At 51.2% G+C, this 24,651-nt stretch overlaps 2 protein-coding genes and 1 long non-coding RNA gene across 3 annotated transcripts; 1 reads left to right on the top strand and 2 right to left on the bottom strand.

Annotated features, from left to right (window-relative positions):
- Positions 1-426: 426 nt before the first annotated feature.
- On the bottom strand, positions 427-1,837 carry LOC122156496. Its single transcript, XR_006167510.1, has 3 exons — positions 1,756-1,837; positions 714-747; positions 427-509 (listed from the first exon to the last, which is right to left on the bottom strand). It is a non-coding gene; the product is annotated as an uncharacterized LOC122156496 (long non-coding RNA).
- A 2,198-nt stretch (positions 1,838-4,035) lies between these two features.
- Positions 4,036-8,334, bottom strand: LOC122156498. Its single transcript, XM_042811255.1, has 5 exons — positions 8,229-8,334; positions 7,453-7,532; positions 6,397-6,564; positions 5,024-5,155; positions 4,036-4,293 (listed from the first exon to the last, which is right to left on the bottom strand). Exons 2-5 carry the CDS (start codon positions 7,529-7,531, stop codon positions 4,157-4,159), a joined length of 516 nt encoding a protein of 171 aa, XP_042667189.1. The 5' UTR covers position 7,532; positions 8,229-8,334; the 3' UTR covers positions 4,036-4,156.
- An 89-nt stretch (positions 8,335-8,423) lies between these two features.
- EMC8 (ER membrane protein complex subunit 8) lies at positions 8,424-23,490 on the top strand. The gene is made up of 7 exons (XM_042811254.1): positions 8,424-8,715; positions 12,438-12,514; positions 13,819-13,888; positions 14,382-14,476; positions 14,594-16,751; positions 21,790-21,873; positions 23,088-23,490. Exons 1-5 carry the CDS (start codon positions 8,506-8,508, stop codon positions 14,751-14,753), a joined length of 612 nt encoding a protein of 203 aa, XP_042667188.1. The 5' UTR covers positions 8,424-8,505; the 3' UTR covers positions 14,754-16,751; positions 21,790-21,873; positions 23,088-23,490.
- Positions 23,491-24,651: the final 1,161 nt, after the last annotated feature.

The following is a 24,651-nucleotide window of genomic DNA, read 5'->3' as shown; positions in this document are numbered from 1 at the left end:
ATACAACTGCCTCCTACGCACCTCCTTCACTTCTTATTTTCAGGATTTTAAAGCATTCCTCAATGCTCATTCCCAAACCGAACGCCAGAAAATGGGATCAACACTGGAGGGACGGGGAGTGATCTCAGGTGATTTGATCCTGGATGGAGGGTCCCCCTCAGGGGCTGCCCGACGTGGAGGTGAGCAGGCAGAGCCCTCCCCAAGCCCCATCCTGAGCACCGGGGGTGGAAGCGGATCCGGCAGTGCCGTGCGTGGGGCTCCGCTGCCCTCTCGTGGCCCTTACCGGGGCAGCACCATGGGTCGGACACCCTCAGCCAAAGCCTCCATCAGCTACAAAACCCTCCCGGGAGGCTCCGTGCGCCCCCCAGCTACTCCACCCCCAGCATTGGGTGCCAACGCAGCATCCCCCCGGTGTCCCTCACTCACCTCCAGCACCGGCTTGGCCCCGTTGTGCACGGAAAGGATGTGTGTCACGCCATGCCTCCGCAGGCTGTCCCTGTCCTCTGAGTCTGCAAGCAGGAGCAGCTCCAGCAAACACTTACAGATATCCCACCCCCAACTCCATCCCACCGCTTCCCACCCCATGGGACCAAACCCGGTGGTATAAGGATGGCCAACCCCATCGGTTTGGCCTCCCCTGGGATGCACAAACCCATTTTGCAGCCATCTCCAAATAAAAAGACCCTTCTGCCAGGCAGGCTTCCCATACTTACCACGGATGTTCCCCAGGTAGAGCCCTGCGACCACCTGCAAGGTGGCAAAAAGCAGAGCTGTTCTGTTTGACACCTCATCCCCTCTGCTTCCCAAACCCCCCCTCCTCAACCCACAGATGCTTCTGCGTTACTCAGGAGCATCACCTGTGTTCACAGGCTGGGGCCCACGGAGAAAACACCCCCAGCTAAAGATGAACCAAGCAGCTAATGAACAAAGCATCTTCATTAACAAACAGCAGAGGTTGTTTCCACCCAAGACAATCTGCCAGCGCTGGATGCCAAACCAAAACCCTCCAGGAGCACAGAGCTCAGGAAAACTCAGCACATGGATGGATTGGGCCTGGCTGCTGTGCACTTGGGTGCAAGCGTGCAACCACCAACCAGAGCCCAACCTGGAGCAGCTTCCTGCTGTGTTTGGCTGTTCTATAGCAACCAGTCTTGCAAATGGTTCCAAAGGTTTCCTCTGCCAGCAGGGTGAATGCACAGCTTATCCATATGGAGTTTGCTGGGCTCTGTGCTTAACGAACCCAGTGAGCAGCACCACACCAGGGCATTCCTCACCCTGGGTGGATAGATATCATGGAGAAGGATGTTATGCTCGTGGGGAGCCTATCCTGAGCCCAAAAGATCCCCTGCATCTAGAGCTGTGCTCCGAGATGGATGGATGGAGAGAAATCATTGCTTTATATTACCCAGAGGAGCAATAAAAAGACTCAGAGTGGCTCTAATTTATCCCAAGTGCTGCTCTGCTGCCATCCTGGTGTCTAATTTTAACCTGGATAACGCATACACCAGTGGTTATTTAAGGATAGAGACATCGATCCCTCCTGCCAGCTCTGAGCACCAACCCCAGCGCAGCCCCACTGCCTGTTTACATTACACAGACACATCCCTATGGGGGACAAACAGGGGCACAGCTCCTGGGACCCCCAGTCAGTCCAGGGAGTTTGTGCCACCACGGCTGTACCACCCAAAGGACGAGACCCAAAAGCCAGCTGCCACCTGTTGAACACCCTTAGGCACTCAGCCCTGCCCTCGGTACCTTGCTCATTCCACTCCCCATGGCTTTTCTCTCCCCAAGGTGAGGATGTAGACAGGCTCTCAGTATCCAGGGTTATCTGCAAGAAAACACTCAGAAAGCCCACAGAGAACAGTGAAAGCTGCTTTCCCCATGGGGCACTCAGAGCCTCAGCAAACTCAGCCCGCTCACCAGCTCTGTGTCATCAGGCAAAGAGGAAAGCAGCTGCTGCAGGGCTGGGCAGGATGAAATGAGGATCTGAGGCTCAGGTTTCCACTCCAGACTCTCTGGTACAGTGGGCATTGCTCTCCTAAATCAAGGCACCACCTCACCAAGGTGGCATGGAGAGTGGGGACACCCCACTGCCTTTCTGCACTGCTTTGGGGCCAGGTTTCATGCTAGGATGCTGCTGACCGCTGCAAGCCCAGGGCTCAGCAGGATCTCTCTCATTCATACCGGTTTCTCCCAGTCATGGGAATGAGAGCAGAATTCAAAACAAGGCATTTACCCCAGAGAAACAGAACGGCACAGGCAACGTGCAGCATCGGGAATGAGTCCACCTCCCCCTCCCTGCAGTAAGGCAAGACGAGCTGTGGAGCAGCTCTGTCATTCCAGCACACACTCCCAAACCTCCATTTCCAAAGCAGATCTGTCTCGCTGCTTGCCAGCCCCCTCCCAGGTCGATGCTGTTAGCCTGACACGAGGAAAGAAAGGGAGGAGAAAAACAAAACCAACAAAGCAAACTGCTCGCATAGTGAAAACCCATGGCGAGGTGAAGTCGAGGTTGCCTCGAGTGCCAGAGAGCCCAGCCTGAGCCAGCAGACATCTCCCAGCAGACCAGCCCATTTCCCACACTCCATTTGAGACGTTTCCTACAGGCACTGACACAGAAAACAGCAGCACAGCCTCAGGACGACACTTCAAGGCACTTGAAGCTGTGTTTGTTGCCATGCTGTTGCTGGGTTGGTTGCAGACATCGCTGTTTTGCTGTCAGATTCACCTCCGTGATGAAGCCAGCTCTGCTGCAGGCACCCCAACATCCTTTGTAACACCCTTTGCTGCACTCTGGAGGCAAACAGGAAGGGGAGCTTGTTGCTTCATGCCTGCTGAATCACCTCACCTTAAAGCCTTCCCAGAAGCTGCCTTATTGCAAGGGAAAGGCTGGCCAGCTCCTCATGAGCAGCAGCAAGGACTCCCTGGGCTTTCCAGCAGCTAAATGGATGGAAAAAACACAACAGTCTTGTAGGCAGGAAACAAATTAATTGAAGGCAAAGCTTGTTTTAGTAGCTTGGATCTTTAGAGGGCTGCTTTGAAAGCAAAGACTGGGATTTGCCTGGAGGAAGCCTAGGACATGCATTAGTGGATAACCCAAGGGAAAACAAAGTTTGGCAGCTACAGACAGAGCAAAGCAAATACAGAGGCGCCAGCCTTCATAGCTCAGGCTCTGGAAACCTTAAGCCACGTCTGAGCTGTGAAGCAGAGCTTGCTCAGAACACTGCCTTTACATCTGGGCTGCTCCCACAAAGCGTGGCTTCTCTTTCCCTCCCCTCAACCACAGCCACCCTTTCTGAACAGCACCCAGCTACAAGAGGCAAGGCAAGAAACACCTCCTGGATTTACATCTAAACCCTGAGCTACAATGGGCACTTCTCTCTCTTCCTCACTTGAGGCTGCACAAAACACTTCAGCCAGCTCTGCAGCCCATGCTGTTGAGATGGGAAAAGCAGTGGAGGACAAGAATGCAGAGCCAAGTCCCCTTTACAAGGACAAGGGAAGCAGCCTTCATCTCCACCACGTGCCCTCCGTGCTTTGATTCAGCACTGCTGCCTTTTGCAGAGCTATTTCTGGTGCTGAGTTATGGGACACCGAGCCTCCCCAGGAGCTGGGATCTGCTTACCTTACATGTAGTTCAGAGCACTGCCTCTCCTGGCTGTGTCCCAGAAATGCAGCCTTAAAGAGGAGTTAAGAAATAAAGGTATTGCAGCTCCTGAGGAGCTATTCCTGTGCCAGGACAGTAGGGTGACTGTCCTGAACGTTCAGCAATGCCCATTGCAGAGCTAGGTGGAATTTCACCCCTTCAATTTCAAGGCAATGAATACAAAAAACACACTTTCCAAACTACATTTCATCTTACTTATCCTCCCCCCAACAAGAAATAGAAGCATTTCACTCCCCTTAACTGATTCATGCTGTCTATATAACAATCACTACAAGGATATATGGAGAAAAAACCCTGCCCATCAACCTGCACTACAAATGACCATCACAACAAACAAACGCATCTGAAGACCAATAAAACGAAGCTTTCAAGTTAACCAGATGTTTATTTTCATCTATTTAGGTGGAGAGATTGTTCCAGTACATAAGCAACGAGGTCACGCACAGGTGATGGAATCATTTCATATTCAAGCAGAGCTGAGTTGCTTCATTTCTTCCACTCGTTCTTCTCATAATCCCACTGGGAAGAGATGCCCTCCACAGGATTCATCCGCATGTCCAACATCCTCTTTGTCTGCATTGCCAGCCACTCATCAGAGAAGGTGTGAGGAACAGGGCTGTACACTGCAATTAAAACCACAATAACATCACCACACTAAGTTAACAACTCAGCAACACTTGCACCTGTGTTCCCAACAGAAAGCTTTTCCCTCTGAAGCAAACACAGCTGATCACATGTGCACCATCACCTGTTCAAACCTAAGATCCCCAAATCAAGTTTTGGAAGCATTCAGCTCAGCAGATTCTGGGGTTGATTCTCTTGATGAGTTCTGCTCATCAGCCAAGACAACAGCCCTCTCCTAACTTCCACCACAAGTAGATGAAGCCTCAAGGTAGAGAGCAGCTCATTCAGCTGCATGCTTTGCCTCATGGCAGCTGGAGGGCTCCCCTGAGGTAGGATCTTTAGCTGGGAAGGAAGCCAAGCATGACAGAAACCCAAATGTTTACGACCAAGAAGGCAGCAAGCTTTTGCAGCAGCAGGTTTCGCAGCCAGGGAAAGCTCTGGGATCATCAGCACACTGCTATTCTTTCCCCTCCCCTTTCCTCCAGAACTCTCTCCAGTAACTTTACCTCTCTACAAATCAACTGCCTGACAATTTATGCTACATACCTGCTTACATCCAGTCAGTCTCAACTCCAGAATGGAGTTTTCAGAAGCTAAGGATGCACCAGGATGGCTGTTCCACACAGCGTTTTGAAACAGAGCCATTTAGGGAGCACTTCCTGATGTCACCATCAGATCTCAACTGCTCTCTCAAATTAGGGGGGAGGACACCACGCAGTGTTTACTTACTGTACATTTTCTGCCAGATGAGGATGAGGCCAGATACGCCAAGAAAGAAGAGCACTCCACCAAGGACGGTCTTCCACTCATTTGTTCCTTTGTTCATTTCTGCATAGCTCTCATTGAATTTGATACGGTACACTGGAGAAAGAAAACATTAAGCATCAAATAATCTCTTTTTACTTTTGCTGCTGCTCGCAGGCAACACATCACTTGCTGGAGGCAAACCAAAGCTTCAAGCTGGATGGAAGAGATGTTAGAATACCTTCCAAATTACCTGACACCCTCCATGCCAAGATCAATGCATTTGTGCCAAAGGAAATGAGCTGCAGTCCACCTTCCCCTCATGAAGAAAGAAATGTTACTCTCTCTTTTATATGTGACTGTAAAGTTGTGCAAAGACTGCATAATAGAAGTAATGGAGCTTTCCTTCCCTCCCTTCAATTCCTAGTATCACTATTTACCATAAAGCTCCTTAACACAAAGGGTTTCAATGGGAATGCTTATATTTAAAAGGCTTCTCGCAGCTCTGCCAACAAGACCTCCATCTCATGAAGCTCAAAGCAGCATTTGATTTGGAAAGTGCCTATGAATATTTGAGAGGGCTTGACATCTTCCTGCCATGACACTGGTGGACAATGTGCTCTTCACAGATCCCATCAAACAGGCTCTCACTTGCACAACACAACGGCTGTTAGAAAGATGACAGTTTTATCTGCAAGGCTTGCACCTGCTTGGCACTTTAAGCAGCTGAAATTTGGGGATGCCAAGCTCAATAACAGTAAAATATACAGGGTCCAGTTTTTCACCCTTCCAGTTTCATTGGTAGGACTTGAAAGATAGCAATCTATCCCTCCAAGCCTTCAGTTTAGTTTACTAGAGCAACTAGAACACCTCTCAACAGAAGAGAGAATGGATAAGAAATCCTACCATGCCCTCCCACAGCAGGAATAGCTGTGGGACAATCAGCTTGACTAATTAGATACTGCTGATTCTAATTTGGAATATTGGTTGTAACAACAGGCTTTTCTCAGAGAAGACAGGCTCTTTGCTAAGCCTGACCCACAGTTAGCTAAATACCTTCTGTCAGATGCACTGCATGACCTCAGGCACATAACAGAGACCAACAGGCACATCTAGCTCCCTGCAACAGCAGTAAGAACACAAGCCACACAAACCACTGATCTCCACTTGTGCTCCATCATGATTAACAGAGTCCTCTCATGGCTCAAGTCTCTGCCCACAGAGCTGCTCAGTAAAGCAGGGCTTAGCAGCAGCTTAGAGCCACCTTCTTTGAATGCCTTTCTAGTAAGTCATTGGTAATGAACACACAGCAGATCAGGTCTCATTACTGCTAGCTGTAAGGTTATTCAGAGGCTTACATTCAACTTTCTCATCAACAGACAAAGCGGTCCAAGATGCCTTTTCCTTTTCTTTCAGAGCCTTCTGCTGAGCAGAGAGCTCCTTCACAAAGGCTGCTTCTGGCAGGGGAACATCACGGCGATCAACGTATGCTGGATGGCTGAAATCCTCTGCTTTGACAACACCAGCTGTGTTTGGGCACAGAAAAGACAAGAATCAAACTTCTGACTCCTGCACAAACATCTCTCACTGGTTACAATACAAACAAAAGGCCAACAGCGCAGTTAAAGCACGACAGCAGTCAAGTAAACTTGGGGGGGGAGGAAAAAGACTTCTGGCCCAAGCCTTCATCACTGAGAAAGACAAGAGAGAACCTACTTGGAATGAGTGCAATTTTTAGAAGAATCAAGTAGCTATGAATCTATGGATCTAGTCAAAAGGTAATATGCAAAATGGCTTTAAACTGTTAATCCCCAAGCCAGCTCTGTTTCTAGCTGTCATACTGATTCCCTTCTCAATACACAGAAGTCCTCTACACTTTTCCATCCCAGTCCAGGCCCTCTGCTCTCCATCAGTTAACCCCAGTGCCACCTCTGCAATGCCATCTGCTGGCAAAGGTGCTGCCCAAACACTGCCTCTGCTGCCAGGCTGAGAAACCAACCCTGCCAACCCGCTGTCCTGCATCCTACCTTACCCACACGTGAGCTGCAGCAGGCACACAGGAAATGGCACAGGAAGAGCATTCAAAATAGCAATTTCTGCAAGAACATGTAATGCCAAAGAGCTGTCTCCAGCAAATAACATCACAGAGTCAGAATTATTGAGCTATTCTATGCTTTATACAAGTCTTTTGGACAAGTTTCGTGTTATTTGTCTCCTATAGCTGTACGGGGATACATCACTGATACATCTAACAACATAATTAACCACTTGCTTCCCTTGCTATTGGGAACCAGCCTGTAGCTGGGAGAAAGCTTTCTTCCTCACCTTCAAGGATCCTAATAGTTGCATTCTGTATCCTTCCTCTCAAACAGCACTTTTATTGTCCCCACTAAAACCAAAGCAGTGCCACCTACCATGCCCATGCGCCCTCACACAGATGGAGGTGGAAAGGGCTCTTCTCCCAATGAGGCTGAATGCTCTTGAAGCCAACATCCTGCCAGGTCAGAACAACAACAGGTAAATAAATCACTGTCAGCTGAAGACAATAAATACATTAAACTGAAATAATATCCCTCAGTGTTATTGCCTTTGGGCTTCCTGCATCTACTCTGAAGGACAGAGCAAACTGCTCCAAGCTTTACAGTAGCATCACACCAGTGGAGCTGTGCAATGCATCCCATTTTCCAGCAGCCTCCAGCATCGCGCATGGCTCAGCCATGCAAGATGCCCTCAGCAGCCCAGTGCTGGTGGCATGGAGCCTCATGCCGGGCCTGGAAGCACCTCACAGAGCAGTGGAGCTCCAGCACGGGGCAGCAGGCGCTCAATAACGGTTTCTAAGAACGTTTCCTGCTCCAGGCTGCGGATTTCTCCCGGGTTTCAGCATAAAACCCAACACACCCCCGCAGCAGAAGTGTACCTCTGCCTTTGAGCTGTTGCTCAACCCCCCCAGTGCGGCGGGGACACCGCATGACATGGCGTCATATCGCCGACATGACGTCATACGGCAACACCGATGAGACCCCTTCGAGAAGCGGCGGGCGGCCCTCAGCGCGTGGTCGCCGGGACGGGGCCGACCCAGAGGCGGCGACAAACGGTGCCCCACATACCCCGAGCGTCCCCGCTGTCCCCTAAGCCCTCCCGCTGCCCCCAGGCCCTCCCCCGCCTTCCCGCGGCCTCCCAGCCCGACGACCTGCCGACCGTCCTCTACGCCGGGCTTCCACCGGAAGGAGCCGCCGGCCGGAAGCGCAGCGCACGCCGGAACTCGGCACAGGAGAAAGAGAGCGGCGCTGGGGGTGTACTCTCCCTCCGCCGCGGTGGCTGATGGGATGCGGGAGGACCGTCTCTCGGGTTTTACGACATCGCGGCGGGCGCGCTTTACGGCAGGCGGCGGTCTGAGGGACGGCGTCGGGCGCTCTTTACGGCAGGCGGCGGTCTGAGGAGTGGTTGCGCTTCGCGGAACCGTCGGGATGAAGCTGACCACACAGGCTTACTGCAAGATGGTGCTGCACGGCGCCAAGTACCCGCACTGCGCCGTGAACGGGCTGCTGGTGGCCGAGAGACCGCCGGGGAGCCGGGGCCGAGAGCAGGCCGGGCCGCCTTCGCTATTCGTCGACTGCATCCCGCTGTTCCACGGCACGCTGGCGCTGGCGCCGATGCTGGAGGTGGCCCTCACGTTGGTACGGCCTCGGCTGGGGGGCCGGGAAGAGATTTCAGCCTGGGAGGGAGAACGGTGGGGGTGGAGTGCAGCCAGGCCTGTGCTGCTCATAGCTAAGTGTGGGAGAGAGCTTGTGGAGTGGAGAGAGCCCCGAGAGCTGCACGCTGTGATCTTACATCTGCAAGGCTTCTCTGTGCACGGTGTTGGGTAGTTGTGTCTGTGTGGGGAATCTGCTGGTTTTAGTGTGGTGTCATGCTGGGAGAAATCCAGCCTGAAGAGCCATATTGTGCAGCAGAAGGGGTTTTTCTTTCCTTACCTTGAAGCAGCATCACCTATTTGGGCATCACCTACCTTACATTGAAGTCAGAACGTGATACTTGTGCACATGTACCTGTTTTAATTCAGTTTTATCAACTTCCTTCTTAATGGCAGCAGTTTGTCTAAACAGGAAAAGAAAATGAAGTCTCTTCATGCTGCACACATGGTAAAATCTCATCCTGTGTGTCACAAGCTCACTCTTTATCTCTTATCTCCCCTGGGCAAAGCTATGGCAAGTTCACCCACGTGCAGCCGCAGTCTTACAGTACTACCCCACAGCTTGCCTGCTGCTGTGGGATATTCCCTCATAGAATCATGGAATCATTAAGCTTAAAAGATAACCAAGATTGCCAAGTCCACCCTAAGCCATCCCACAGTGCCCACTGTGTCCCTCAGTGCCACATCTCCACTGTTGTGGAACATCTCCAGGGACAGTGACCCCACCATTCCCCTGTGCCAGTGCCTCACTGCTCTTACTGAGAAGGAATTATCCATGATATCTAACCCAAATTTCCCCTGGCACAACTCTTCCACCACATCATCAACATCAGCACTTCCCACATTTCAGTTTTCAGCCTCAGCCTACGAGTCATGAAGACCAGGAGCTGTCCTGGATCATTGCTCCTTTCCACTTTGCACATTAGGACAGTTACTTTGTCAACAGCAGGGGCCAAAGGGAATGAAATGGGCTTGGATTTCATCTGAATGGGGATTTGTGGTGGGCCAGTGCCCTGTGAACCTGGAAGCAGGGAAACGATACTGTTCTGCTGTAGGCATCATCACCACACAGCTGAGGTGTGTGCATGATTTAAGCTGCAGGCTTTCTTACCCATTTTCAGACATGTTATTATTAGCTGTAGAAAACTCACACCTCCCTGATACCAGTAAGTATAACGAGGTTTTGATTCACATAGACTTCCTGACCTGAGCAGTTCCCTCAGTTTAACAGATTGCTTCATCAAAAGGTACTTACTTGTAAACAAATTACTGCTTTCTCCAAATGCAGTTATGTCAAGGAAGCGTTAATGGTAAGATGTCTTTGGATTTGACTAAATACAGCCTTGAGACACTGGAATGCAGGCATGGTCTGAGTCCTGGCCATGCTGGTTTGCCACATGGCTGTGAAGCACACAAACCTGGCAGCCTCAAATGGATTTACACCAGTGTAACAACACAAGAGTAGCTAAAGAGCATATGCTGGTGGTGTAGTCGTTTTCTCTCTGTCTCCACTTATTATTTTCTCTCTTATTTCTGGGAAAACGCAATAATTCTGCTTATAAATGCTCTGATGTAGGGATCACCTTTGCCAGAAAAGTTTGTTTGTCCTGAAGGAACAAATAATTGCTAGCTTCTAATGAGGTACTGGATAAGATACATGGTATGCTTGAAATCTGTAGAGGGTTTGTCTTTAAATCAATTCTTTGTACAGGATTTGGGGCAGTGAACTTCTACAGGCTTGTAGCAGTTGGGCAGTCAGTGCAGTGGGAAAGGCATTACACCAGAGGTGTGGTGACAGAAAGGACCAGCAAAGGTGCTATAAAGGAAAAGGAGAAGATTGCTCACCTGTACCAGAAGATTCCAGGGTCACAGAGGAAAGCTTCTCCAAGCAGGGACCTTCAGGAAAAGAACCTTCCCCTGGGGCAGTCAGCCCTTAAATGAGGTCTGAGAGAGGTGCAGCCAGGATCCACCCCTCCTGGTCCCACACATGAATTGCCTTCACCTGTGCTGAGTGGGTTCTTTCCCCAGGTGCTCAATCAGTGGTTCAGGCTTCAGCAGTTCCCATACAAAGCTTTAGGCCTTCAGTGAAATCTTCTGCTGTAGATCTTGCTGTAGGATCAGATTATTAGAAAACAAATCCTGTTTCTTGCAAAGTCTGGAATATATGGCTACATCTGCAGGAACCAGCATGTGAAATCGTTATGGAACCTAAGAAATGGTGTGGCCTTAAGTGTTTGCTCATTGTTTTTGATACAAAAAGGCAAAGCTGGGGAACCCCCTGATATTTCCCACGTTAATTAGGACTTAGTAAAACACGTTGTAGTTTGCAGTCGCATTTGATGACTCTTATGGTGCTTGAAACACATCATTGGAAAAGAGCCCGTGGCCTTTTGCTCCCCTTCTTTAGTTAAGTGAGGGCAAAGGTGTCAATAAATGCTGGCAGGGCAGCTGTAAGTGAGCTTTTATCCCTGTAATGCTGAGAAGGAGAGCTCTCTTGCCCGTCCTGTGCAACGTAACACATGATTGCTGAATAAACCAGTGAGGTTAGCATAGCTGAAAGTCAGTGCTTGTAACTAAAGTGCCTCTGTCCCAGTAGGACTGAGGAGCTGTGGCAGCTTTTGTGGGACCTGGTTCTCTTCCAGCTCAGTTGCTGCTGTTGTTTGGTCAAGTCTGTGCACTGCTGATGCAGAACCAGATCCCTAAGTTTGCTCTGCTCGTATCTGACCCGAGTTATCCTGTAACACTGATGGAAGGAGCAGGCTCCAGATCTGATCTGAGCACAGCAGAACTCAGGGTGTACCTGCCTGCAGACTTGGAGCTTCTGCAATTGCAAGTGCTGCTTTACAGCAGTCTGGGTACAAAGAATCAGCAAAAGTAGCTTGTATTAAACACCTGTGGTTGAGATTGGTTGGAAATTGCAGGTGGAAACATATCTGGAAGTCCAGGAGGGTTGTTTTGGGGGGTTGGTTTGGTTTGGTTTGGGGTTTTATCCTTCAGAGGGAACTGAGAACTCAAAAAGCCTTATTTCGAAGGCAGCAGAAGCTAATGTAGGGCTGAGGCCTTTAGTTTTAAAACGACAAATTATTATTATGACTGTTGTTAGTTATTACATTCTCGTGTCTGGGTTTCTGGCTTTAATGCCAAGCTTTCACCAATTAAAACCATCACTCTAAACCCTCAGAATGGGTTCACTATTGAAACAGCAGTTAACCCAGCTGCAGCACAGCCTTGATTTTACTGTGTAAATCCATGTCATCCCTTGTAGAGGAGGGATTATTCACGTGGCTTTTTTGTTGATGCAGTCTGATACTGTAATTATTGCTAGAAATGAGATTGATTTGACTTAGAGGGTCAGCATCAGATACGATTTTGGAATCCATTTTAATACAGCTGTTGAGGTTTGGGGTTTTGTTTTTGATGCACGCTCTCTAAGGACAGCAAAGGAAAATCCCAGCTGCTTTCTCTGTTTCAGATGTTACCCTGTTTCTGTGTTCTCCTGCCTCAGTATCCTCAGTTCTAAGGAAAAGCCCTGGTAGGTGAACTTCAGGTGTGCCTGTGCGTGTGTGCGCACCGATACGAGTTCTGAAGCAATGGCAGAGGCACTGCAACGCTTCACTTCTTTTATTCACAGCCAGACACGGGATTTCCTTCTCATCTTCCCCCCTCCCCCTCCACCCTTAAGCTTAATTGTTCCAATTACTTTTTCAGATTGACTCTTGGTGCAAAGAGAACAGCTACGTGATAGCTGGATATTACCAGGCGAATGAACGCGTGAAAGATGCCAGGTGTGTTGGTGCAGTTTTCTCCTTCTGTTTGCTCTTTTCTCTTGTACTTTGCACTCTGCCAGCAGAAATCATCCTCGTTAACCGTGCGCGTTGATTAACTTTGACAACTTTCATCTGCTTTCGTATTGTCTTCGTGCTGCTGGTGGCTGCGGCCTTTGTTCAGGTGCAGAAACCTCAGGCTTTCCAGAATCACTCTTCTGTAGTGGATGCTATAAAAGGCCAGTATTTGAATGGCTGCCAGCCAGTTTAATTACAGTTGTCAGGGATATAGCCAAAATTTGCAGGCGTGTTTGCTTGTGCTGTAAATATCTTACAAGCTCAAGTGACTCTAAATAGCTGTTGGAAAGTCTTTTAGAAGTGCCCTAACTCTTGCTAATAAAACTGCTTAATTGTCACTGAGTTCTATGGAAGGAAATTCTGACATGGCAGAGGCTCCCTCTTGAAATGTAGGATGATGTCAGTCAAGCAGAGATCCTTTTTTCTTTTTGTTTTCCCCAGAAATGGTCTTTTCCCCTCCCCCTCCCTTAAAAATTATGAAATTAGCAGTCAAGTGGCCACTGATGTGTACGTATATCACATATTTCTCCTTACATACATTAGGCAAATCCAGTATCAAGCCTATTGAGGTTATATCATGCTTGTTTAAAGGATCATGCTGTGTTCCAGTTACCTTGCTTATGTTTATCTTTCTGTCTCAAGTGTATCTGTGAGTAGCACTTGTGATTGCTTGGCTCCCTAGCAGGGATGCAGGCGTTGCCTTTTCCTTATGAGGGAAACAGCTCTGCTGAAGGTATTTTAAAGAAGATGCAGCTTGTCTGTTCCAATTGTGGTTTGAAAGACTGACAGGTTTGTTTCTTCCAACCCCAAGACTTCATCTCTGGCACAGCGTAGAGATTGCAAGCTTTGAAAGGGAGTAAAGGTTGTCCTTTAGAAGAAATCTGGTTCTGTGGAGCAGCTGGGCAGTGAGTGAGCTCAGAATGGGGAGCACTCAGGTGGAGTTTCTTTGTAAAATGCCTGTCTGGGTTCTTGGTCTGGCAGAAGGAGGTAGAAGACCCCAAGGCCTTGGCTGTGCATGCAATCTGCTACTCAGAAATGCACTGCCTGGGCACAGACCGTGTGCTGAAGGGGGAAGGTGGGGCTTTCCTGGCTTGCTGTTTTCAATCAAGCGTAACAGCAACGTGGTGCCTCCTCCTGGTTTGTAAGCAAGCTCTGTAATTTTCACAGCCCTTGAAGCACATTTCCTGTTGTTTTAAGCCGAAGAGTCACAGCTCAAATAACACAATTCTTTTTACCTTCTGCTGCAGTCCAACCCAGGTTGCTGAGAAGGTGGCTTCCCGAATTGCAGAGGGCTTTAACGATACAGCACTCATCATGGTAAATACTTCATCTTTTTCTGCATCGTTCATCCTATGGCCATGACACCAGGCTACGTGCCATTCTCTGGATCTTTAATAGTGAGGCAACCAATTTGCTCTTTCCCCAGATGCAGTGACTTGTAGCCAGTGTGGTTCCTAGGAGCTGCCTGTGGTTAGCTCTCTGTTGTCTCAGGGGAAGTGGGGACCTTCCCTGTGGGAGGTTTGAACAAAGGCAGTGCATTTAGCACGATGGACTCCTTTCCTGACTTCAGTTCTTGTCTCACGTAGAATCACAGAATGGTTTGGGTAGGAAGGGACCTTTAAGATCATATATGAAACAAATGGAGCCACCAAGAGTGCTGGTGGCTTAAACATGGAAAAGTCGTCTCGTGTGAAGGCAGATCGGTGGATGAATTGGTATCAGGTGTCCTGTCAGTAATTTCTTTTTCAATTTCACCTCTTTACGTGGGATTTGGAGAAGGCTGAGGTGGTGTTTTTCTATTGCACACCAGGTTGATAATACCAAGTTCACAATGGAGTGCTTGGAACCTGCCATTCACGTGTACGAGCTTCACGAGAACAAGTGGAGGTGCAAAGACCCACATGTGTGAGTAAACATCAGAGCTTGTTCCTTTGAGGGGTGGGGAGGAATGGCCCTTAGTGGAGGAGGTGAAGGAGGTTTCCTTTGTGATCGTGGCTAATTAGTGGTTATCTGGCTTCCTAGTGATTTTTGTGAAGATTGGAGTGAAGCTCAGAGAATTGCTGCATCTCTCTTGGACAGCAAGTCCTATGAAACACTCGTGGATTTTGATAACCACCTGGATGACATCCGGAACGACTGGACAAACCCAGAGATCAACAAAGCTGTCCTCCACCTGTGTTAGAAGGCTTCCTACTGACTCACGTTCCCACTACGTACTGAAGAGACAAAGATGATATTTTTGAATGTAAATAGAATAATATTCAGTACCTGGTGTGGAAAGCTGGAGGATTAAGAGTGACACATCACATTGCCAAGGGTGATGTGCCTATAAGCTGTTGAATCCTTGTCGTGAGGTTCATTGGCAGAGCTGCACACCATCAGTTCCAGCTGTCCCCGTGGATGCCTTCCTGGTTGCAGTGAATGTTGCTATTCCTTCAAAACCAGAACGACTCCTGCTTATTTCCCCTTGTTCATATCACCAAGTTTTCACTAAGCTTTTGTACTCGAGAGAGAGAGAATAATTTTTAAAGATTTATGAAGATAGGTTTCAAAAAAAAGAAAAGAAAAAACCAACAAGCAGCAAACAAACCAGTTTTGTCCTCAGATGAGGTATTTTGAGGTCAAATATCAAAAGTTAACTGTTTCAGGGTTGGTTTTTTTTTTTGGCCTGGCTGGAAATGGCCTTTTTTCACTGCAGCATAATGCATACTGCTGAGGATGATGTGCCATGCTCAGGTGTCACCTGATCTGCAGTGGTTTTGCATGACACAGCTACAGAAAATGCACTAGGGCTGTATTCCCAAATGCTGCAGTCATTTCTGCTGACCCTGGACACACAACCATGGTTACTGCCTGGAAAAGTTAAAACACAAAGTAAAATCGGATGCTCACCTCGTGTGATTTTTTCTGTTTGGTTTGATTTGAAGCCTGAAATGACGAGATAGAATGAAAGCTCTAAAACCCTTTTAAGACTACAAAAGGAGAGGGTGAAATACAGTATTGTTTCTATGCAGCTTTTTTTTCTGTCTGTCTTTTATGCAGTTCTGATTTTCAGCTGGTATTCATTTAAGTAAGCCTGAAACACACCTCTGAGTTGAAGGGAAATGTCTGTATCAAGCAATCCAGATTACATTTTGTTCAGCTTTTAGCTGTCTTTCTGATTCTTGCTTGTTTCTAAGGGTAAGTTCAGTGGGCAATGAGGAAGCTTTGTAGCACTGTTTCCCTCCTATTTTAGGATGAAGATTTGAACTCAGTGGCTTTGTTTGCCTGCCTGCTATGCAGCAGTAAGTTGTGATGGGCTTCACAAGAAGCACGGGCACAGTCAGCAGTCTTTCCAAATCACGAGTCTGATATGCTGGCAGGAAAGGAAGAGAATACATATCTAGCTCAGAAGCAGCAAGATGAACACGTTGTGGTGCCTTATGCTACACAGCCACAACTCTATTTCACACACTGAAACAACAAATCCTGGAAGCAGCCATGACCCAGCAGCGTAGGGCTGAAGTAAGCCCTGCAGCTCACCCTGCAGGAGGAGGACTGTTGTCTTCCTTTGCAAACACCTCAAGTTCTGCCCCGTTGTTGCAGTGGCAGGTGTTGCCTTATCAGGACACCTAGCTGTGTGAGATGGTGAACCAGTGCTGCAGTGTAAGCTGAGCCACAGGAAATCCATTTCTCATTCTCCGTAGCTAGATGTCATAATCAAGCTTTGATTGTATAGATGCTAATACGGGCTAATCTCCCCCCCTTCACCCTCTCAAAGTGTGTATATCATCAGGCTGCAACCTGATGGAAAGGGTGAATGCTGCCTGTGACCATCAAGACTCATTGCTGGAAGGGGAGCAGCTTTCACTGCTTTGTCTTCAGTTTGCTTTCATACGAGATGCTTTGAGTGTTTTGCCACCTGTAAGGACGCAGGCTGACCTCAAGCAAAAGGAACAAGCACTGCAGTGCTCAGATCTTATCACGCCTGTCCTGTTTGCATTGAAGGTTGGACCAAAAGCAGCCATTTCATAAAGGCAAGGCGGCTTGGAGCCCCAGTGGCTCTTTGTGGAAGAATGAGGAAGCTGCCAGCTTCTGAAGGCTGTGTTCTCCTTCCCTGCTGATGTCCCCAGCCCACCTGTCAGAACAAATGCTGGTCGCCTGGCTGGCAGATGTACAGGATTCTTCAGAGGAACTCAAGGTAACTGCTTTTAAAACTTCTGGGGAAGGATTCTGCATCTCCACCTTGGAACCACTCTTACGTTTTGTTAGCAGTTAATGACGTGCAGGTCTAATTAGTTTTTCTTCCCTGAGAGATCTCAGCCTCACACAGAGAGGGGTGAGGCACTGGCACAGGTTGCCCAAGGAGGCTGTGGATGCCCCATCCCTGCAGGCATTCAAGGCCAGGCTGGATGTGGCTCTGGGCAACCTGGTTGGTGACCTGCACATAGTAGGGGGTTGAAACTGGATGAGCATTGTGCTCCTTTGCAACCCAGGCCGTTCTGTGATTCTGTGATTTGCAGATATGGTGTTTGTCCAGGCATTGAACTCCCAGCTCTTCACCTCAGACCTAAGACGCTTGGAAATACATAGATTCCAGTGTGTTTGTTGAGGTGTGTTAGAGTTGTGGTTTTTAATACTGCTTTCTATGCAGTATTTCAGAGCAGTAATAGACTCTGCAAGTGCATGAAAATGCCAGCACCGAGCACTTGGGTTTCTGACTGGGAGGATGTATGTTGTTCTTTGCTGGATCCACAGGAACGCTAACCTTGAATCCTTCAGTCACAAGGGGGAGAAGCAAAAGGCCTGAGCACGCTTTTTGTAAAGCCAATTCAGTTTGAAATCAAAGATGGGATCGATCTGAGGCCCAGGAACACAAGGAGTGCCCTGAGGCAGGACACGAGCTGCTGTGTGGCCCGGGGCACTTCCAGCCTTCTGACAGCAGGTCAGAACCTCCACACACAGCCCCAGCTCGAGGCATCCAGAAGTGAACAGAGGGGGCCCTGGGGTGTTATTTTCAATGAGATATCTGAGCACATCAGAACAGGGAGAGCAGTGGCTGGCTGGGGCTCAGTCTGTGCTGGGAGTGATTTCTGCTGCTGGGGATCACACTGCATCCATGTTCTCTGTGAGCTCATTGCTGTGTGCGTGCTTAGGACGTATTTTTTAATTCAGCCAGTGAAACGACCTGCTGCTGAAGTTTCCCTTTCCCCCTCCTATCTGTCAGCTGTGCTGCTCATGGGAGATTCCCTCATCTCTGGCAGTGTGATAACAAGCACAGCCTTACTCCTGAGAGCCAAAGGGGCTGTGGAAGCAGAGAGCATCTCAGCTGGTGGGATGGAGAGGAGGTGAACCTCTGGGAGGTCACCCCCTGCCCCCTCAGCTGTGTGGCAGGGATGCACACCCAGGGGAGGTGGCAGTGGCAGATGCAGGAAGCCAACTGGGGTCTCTTTGTTCCCTGGCTAGAAGCCTAATCCCTGCACTCTGCTGCTGCCCTTTGTGAAATGCCTTGAGATGCTCAGATGGAGGGCATTACTGATACGGGAAGAGCAGGCAAATGCTAATGGAAGAGGCTGTTAGCAGCATGGGCTGCAGCTTGGGAAACGTCCTCCAGGGGAATCGTGCTTAGCCTGCACTTCTGAGCTGCACCTGGGGTTTGTGCTGTAATTCAGCCCCTGGAAGAGCAGTGCTTGAGCTGCACACTGCTGCCTGCATGCTGCGGGGAGCTGGGCTGGGTTGGGTAGGCGATGCTGTGAGGTTGCTTCCTTCCCATTCTACCAGTGCTCTTTTCCTCCAGGCTTCAATTTGACTTCTCTGTTAATGCTTCGTGCTCCCGTGCTGCGTGCTGTACTGCCTGCAGCCAGCCCTCCAGGGGCAGGCAGTGATTTCACTCCGCTTAAGCGTCAGCTCAGAGCTCCATTGATTTTGATTTTAATTTTTTACCACGGCTTTTAGACCACGTTTTCACCCAACCTTCCCATCCCCATCCCAAAGCAAACCCTCCCTGTGCGTTTCGCCTTGGTTTTGGCTGGCACATCGTGTCCTCGGGGAGGATGGAGGCAGATTGCTGGCTGTGGGATGGAGCTTCCAATAACAGGACTGTGCAAGAGGTGAAATCCTTCCACGTTTGTGTGGCTGTGCAGAGTGCCCCAACTCAGCCCCTTTCAGCAGGGCTCGCTGCTTTCAAGTGCAGAGGGGCAGAGGGGAGCAACCCAGCACGCAGCACTGGAGCTGGGTGCAGGAGGGAGCGGTGCCAGGAATGCCCTGATCTGCACAGCAGCAGCTCGGGAAGGCTGGAGAAATAATGCAGCCCTTCCTAGAAACGCACTCCAGAGCTTAAGAGCAGACCTAATTGAAAAGAAAAAAAATGTACGGAGGGGATAAAAGGGCAAGCTGGGCTCAGATTAACCTGGAGCTCAGCGAGCTGGGAAGCGGTGGCCAGGTCTCAAAGCCAATTCCCAGCCCAGGCCCTGTGCTACCTGCTGAAGCCATGCCCAGCAGGGCAGCAGATTGCTCTGGATGTGGTTCTGGCAGCAGAGCCCAGCCCTGTGCTTAAGGTACGTGCTCGCTTTCTGCTTCCCTTTCTGCTCTCTGCAACAGCAGCCGTGCTGCTTCCTGCCTCTGCCCAGGCCTGCTGCTGTTACCCCAGGGGATTTTCTTTGGGATGCTTTCTCCTTTTCCAAAATGAGCCCGGCTGGTGGCTGAACCAAAGGGAACACTGTAAACGTGCCCAGGTCTGTTTGCCCCCACCAGCCCGTGGGGAAGGCTGCAGAAAGGTGTCTCTGTGCCTTTCAGGTATCACCGGCCCAGCTGGAGAAGTGCTCAGCCCGCAGAGCTAACCACAGTTATTTTAGCTCGCTGCTGTTGCTGTTCACCTCCCAGCTGCAGCAAGGCAGCTCTGTCAGCTGCTCGCAAGGTCCTTGTTTCAGCAACAAACACAACTGCTGCTCCTGCCCCGGTTCAATCCAGGGCTCTGGAGTTTGGGGCTTTTTGTCCCCTCCAAACAGCAGCAAGAAGGACTTCAAGAGGCATTAAATAGCAAACGGAGGGGATTTTGCTGTTCAGACCGGATTGGTGCTGCTGAGTCTGGTGAGGGCAGGGGACCCCCAGGGATGCTGTGTGCATTGAGTGCCCTCTGCATCTTGGACTCTGCTGCTGGCCAGGCAGAAAAGTGCATGACCCATTCATCTGTCTGTTTTTTGGGCCTTGGCCTCCAGGTGCTTCCTGAGCTCTGTCTTCTGCTCAGTTCGAGGCTTTCCCTTGGCTCCTGCCTGCAGCCAGGAAGGCTGTGAGGAGGGATTCCCTGGATGTGACGCTGCCCTGGATGTGAATCTCTGCTTTTCAGCTCTCTGAAGGGAGCATCTCCTCTCATCACTGCAAAGGAGTCGGATATGCAAAAACCTCCTCCGGCTGCTTTTAATGCAGGCGAAGGCAGAGACTGTTCACCTCAGGGTGAAAGCTGGAGCTGCCATCCTCAGAGCAGCAAGAGCCCCCCTGCGTGGTCCTGCCCCTAGGCTGCTTTTTTGGGTGGGCAGATGAGACCCTGTGGGAAACGCAGACCCTTTCTGGCCCCAAAAACTGGAGCAGGAGCATCACCACTTTCTGGGTATGGACCTCAGCATCAGCACCCACACACCAACCCCGTGCTTTTGGGATGTTTAGGTGCCCTTCCTGCCATAGGGGATGCTCAGGTTCCAGGGGCTCCAGCTCTCTATCAGCAGCAGGCTGGGCTGTGCAGCGAGGTGAGAGAAAAGCACCGCTTCTCATCACCCACCCACAGCCTTGGCAGGGCTCAGATGGGACCGGAGGGGGGGGGGAGAGCAGGGAGGGAAGGATGGGAGGAGCCGGGACTTCACCAACCCGATTAACCAGGTTAGAAACCAACCTTGCAAAACCCACAACACGGATGGGAGCAGGGCTGGAAATCCCCCTCTCAGCTCACAGTGGGAGCTGGGATGCAAGGCACGTTTGGCGGGCACGGCGACGGGTAAGTGGCATCCCCTTCTACGTGGCCAGGGCTGAGTTTTTTTTGTCCCATTCCCCCTTTCCAACCCACCTGCTGGGACCTGGCCGTGTTCTGTGTATCCCCTCCGGGCACATCACGGAGCTTTTTCCGCGCGTGCAGCGCTGATGCTGCGTTGGTGACTCCTGCAATGAGTGTCTGTGGGTTTCTGGAGCGTGAACTCATCGGCGATGCAAACATCTCTCTGACACGGAAACGAAGTTGAAGCTCCAGCACCAGCCAGCAAAATGGTGGTGGGGGAATCGCTCTGCCTGAGCATCTCCCGGCTGTGTGAGCGCGTTCAACCCTGGGGAAGGGGCTCAGGGAGGGAGGTGCTGCTCAGCTCCCTGCAGGCCCTGTGAGGTGAGAGCAGGAATGAGGCACCAGCCCTCTTCCCATCAGCTTTTCCCTCCATCAGCTGTGGGCAGGAGGGATACAAATTCCTCAGTGAAGGGATGTCACCCAGGGTAACTCAAAAGAAGTGTGAAACGCTGCAGTGTGTCCTGCAGCTCTGAAATGTCAACCTCTGTCCCTGAGGTTCTACCCACCCTGATCCCTTTCATATCCCGTTTGGAAAATGCCCCTCTCGTACCAGCTGCCTCTAGGAATTCTCCACCTGCATTTCTCCAAAAGCTCTTGGCACACCACAGGAGCCCAGAGGGATGCTCCCAGTCCCAGACATCCCCATCCTCCTGCAGGTTTGGCTATTTCTGCTCCCAGGTGGCACCCCAGGATGGGAGATGCTGCGAGGTCAGACAGGTGCCTCCTATATTTCCTGCCCACGGGCTTGGGCTCCTCTTTGCAAGCATCAGCTGCTTGCACCAACCCCCATCCTGCCCTGCTTGCATCCTCCTCACCCAAACTCATTTGCAGCACAGCCACAGCAGCAGGGATGCAGGTTCCCAGCACAGGCTGCAATGCTGGGGTGCTGAACTCTTTCTCCACCCTCCCAAAAAGTTCCTCCCCAAACTCAGCGGCTGGGATTGAGTCACCGAAACGCCGTGACATCAGCCCGTGGTTTTTCTGCATTGCTTCCTGTTGTGCCCAGGCAGCTCGCTCGGGTGCATATATATATATATATATATATGTGTGTATGTCTATGTATTTATATATAAACTCATAGGTGCATGCTTTTAGCCAGCCATCAAGTCCTCTCCCGTTCCTCCTGCTCGAAGCATTACCGGCGTCGCTTCCCGTCGCTGCGCTCCCCACAGCCCTCATCTCTCTCTTTATGCAGTGAGCAGTGCTGGAGAGCCAGGAGCAGCGGCGAGGCCCCGAGAAGAGGATGAGAACATGGGGCTCAAGTTATCCTGTCTGAAAGGTGGGTCTGGGTGGGTGCCAGGGTGGTTTTGGGCAAAGGGATGCGCTGGGGACGTGGTGCTTTACTGACTCCTAAAGGTATTGCTGCTGCTTGCAGGAGGGGTTTGGCCTCTGGAGGGATGATGCTGCGGGTTAAAGGAAGGGGATGTGGGTATTTTTTCCAGCCTTATAAAACGTGGGGTAAGGTCCTGAGGTTGCTCAAGGCTTTGGAGCACCCTGGGATGCTCGCATCTGGGATGCTCAGGGGGAAAGGTGGGTACCCCAGCCCCCAAGTTCACCCCGAGCGTCTTTAATAGCATCGCCATCCCCAAACTTCAATTTTCTTAATGGAGTCGAGCAACCGCGACGTCTGCCGTGGCATAGAGAGAAAGGAAGTGGGAGCTTTTAACGCGCCGTGACGCTGAGCAGCACATCTCCCATTAGCTCTTAATGCTGCTTGGCAAAGGGTTGGGATGTGATATTGGGGGTGGGGCCGTGGCGTGGCACTGGGGGTGGGGGGAGGCTGGAGGGATGGGGTCTCCCCCAATCCCAATGGGATGCGATGGATTTTGTACACGTGGGAGCGCATCCATTTTTCGGATGTGCCCAAGGACGATTTGGGATGCTCTGTCCTCTTTCGTGGTCAACCCAAGCACAAATGCTGCACCCGCTGTCCTGTGGAGACCTTTGTCACAAGGGATGCTTCACCCAGAGCTGAGCCCTTGGCACCGCAGGGGAGCTGCTATGCATCACCCGCGCTGAAGCATCCCCAAAGTGAGGTCAGAGCCAAGGGAGTGCAGCCCCCAGACGTCCCCCCCAGCCCCTGCTCTCCTCCTGCGATGGGCTCAGAGACAGCAGTAAAATAAAACACCCCCCTGCGGCTCTCTTACATAAGGCAGGGTTTAATCCTTAATTAAAAAGAGATTAAAAATATCAGTGTCTGTCCCCTTCGGGCATTTTCCTCCTGCAGAAGAATTAAACCTCCCTGGCCGCTCGCTGTGTGTGGAGCTGGGCTTTCCTCTTGATTAAAACAGCAGATTAGAGCTCTCCATGGCCCAGCAGGCAGGTGGGCAGCTGGGGGCTGTGGCACCCCAGTGAGAACACCGGGGATGAAGAAGGTTGTGCCGTGCCATCACGGGGCTCTGGGGATTCTCCAGTGGCTCATATAGGGTTGAGCAGAGCATCGCATCAACATACACCCCCTATTCCCTGGCCTTTCTTTCTTTCTTTCTATAGGTTTGAAGATGTGTGTGAGCAGCGGGAATGGCAGCACCGGGACCCCAGAGCCGGATGGGAAGCACCTCCACGTGCCCTCCATCATCGTCACACCACCCACACCCACAGGGACCATGTTGTGCAGGGACACACGGAGGGCGACGGGGGGGACGTCACCACCCTGCAGCCAGTGCTGAGCACCCAGAGGGGACACCGACAGCTTCAGTACTGCTCCAGGGCTGAATCCTGCCCTGCTGGGGGTGATGCTTCCTGGTGTGCTGCTTCGCTGGAGAGCCCCAGGAGAAGACGGCGTGCAAAAGCAGATGGAAATTTAATTTTTTAATGACAGCAGCAGATGGCAAAAGACACGAAAGTGTATTCACACCATGTCAGAGCCATTTATAAAGTGCCTGGCGGAGCTGCAGCGCGTGCTGGTGGCACCACGGGTATAGCAATGGATGGGGGATCCTCTCCTGCAGCCCGCAGACCTACCCAGTGTGGGCTGATGGGACCTGTGGAGTGGTGGGGAGCACTGGTCCTTTGGGCTCAAGATGGAGGCATGGAGGGGTGGATGGATGAGTATGGGTGATTGGATGGGTGGATAGGAGGCGAGGTGGATGGATGGGTGGGTGGGTGGCTGGACAAACGGAAGAGTGGATGCATGGATGGACAGATGGAGGCATGGATGTACGAATGGGATGTATAAATGAATGGATGGATGAATGGACAGACACATGGGTAGACGAATGGGTGGACGGATGGAAGAGTGGATGGAGAAATGCGCGGACAAGTGGGTGGGCGGGTGGATGGATGGATGGATGGATGGATGGATGGATGGATGGATGGATTGATGGTTGGTTGGTTGGTTGGTTGGTTGGATGGATGGGCAGATGGGTGTGAGCCTGTGCTGGCTGATGAATAGAGGGAACAGGCAGCCAGACCATGCCTGGCACATGAGCACAACTGGCTGCCCAGGGACACCCAGGCGGACGCACGGACAGACCTCCGGCCCCGCGGCCCACGGAAAGGCCGGGGCACGGGGCGCTGCTCCTCCTGACCGCCAGGGGGCAGCAGCTCCGAGCGCCGCGCACACCAGTAGTAGTTGGGCACATCGGGCCCCGAGGCGCCCCGGCAACAAGTGCTGAACTCTGATTGGTCGGTGCCCCAGGAGGCATCAGGATTGGTCCCGCGGCGAGCGACATAGAACCGATAGAGGTAACCAATAGAGGTCCACGGCCGAATGAAACAACCAATCATCTCTCTCCAAGCTGCGCCGTGTCCCGCCCTCACACGGAGAGCGCGAAAACGGGCCCGACGGCGGAAAGAGGGGTGCTGTGGGCGGGGCTTCGCCGTCGAGCAGCCAATAGGGAGCGCGGGCGCTTGGCGGGCCCCGTGCCGGTTCCGGTCCCCGTTCCCGTCCCAGTTGTGCGCGCGGCGCCGGTCCGGGTCTGTACGCATGGAACCGGCCGAGGCGGAGTTCCTGGCCGAGAAGGAGCTGGTGACCATCGTGCCCAGCTTCAGCATGGACCGCGTGCACCTCATCGGGGTCAGCGGGACCGGGCGGGGGGGAACGAGGCCTGGGGGG

Source organism: Centrocercus urophasianus, unplaced genomic scaffold (genome assembly GCF_019232065.1).
Source record: "Centrocercus urophasianus isolate 14NV4802_14NV808 unplaced genomic scaffold, USGS_Curo_1.0 seq_1238, whole genome shotgun sequence".
In the NCBI taxonomy this organism is placed as follows: domain Eukaryota; kingdom Metazoa; phylum Chordata; class Aves; order Galliformes; family Phasianidae; genus Centrocercus; species Centrocercus urophasianus.
Note: the sequence above shows the minus strand (reverse complement) of the source record. Positions and strands in the feature narration are given on the sequence as shown.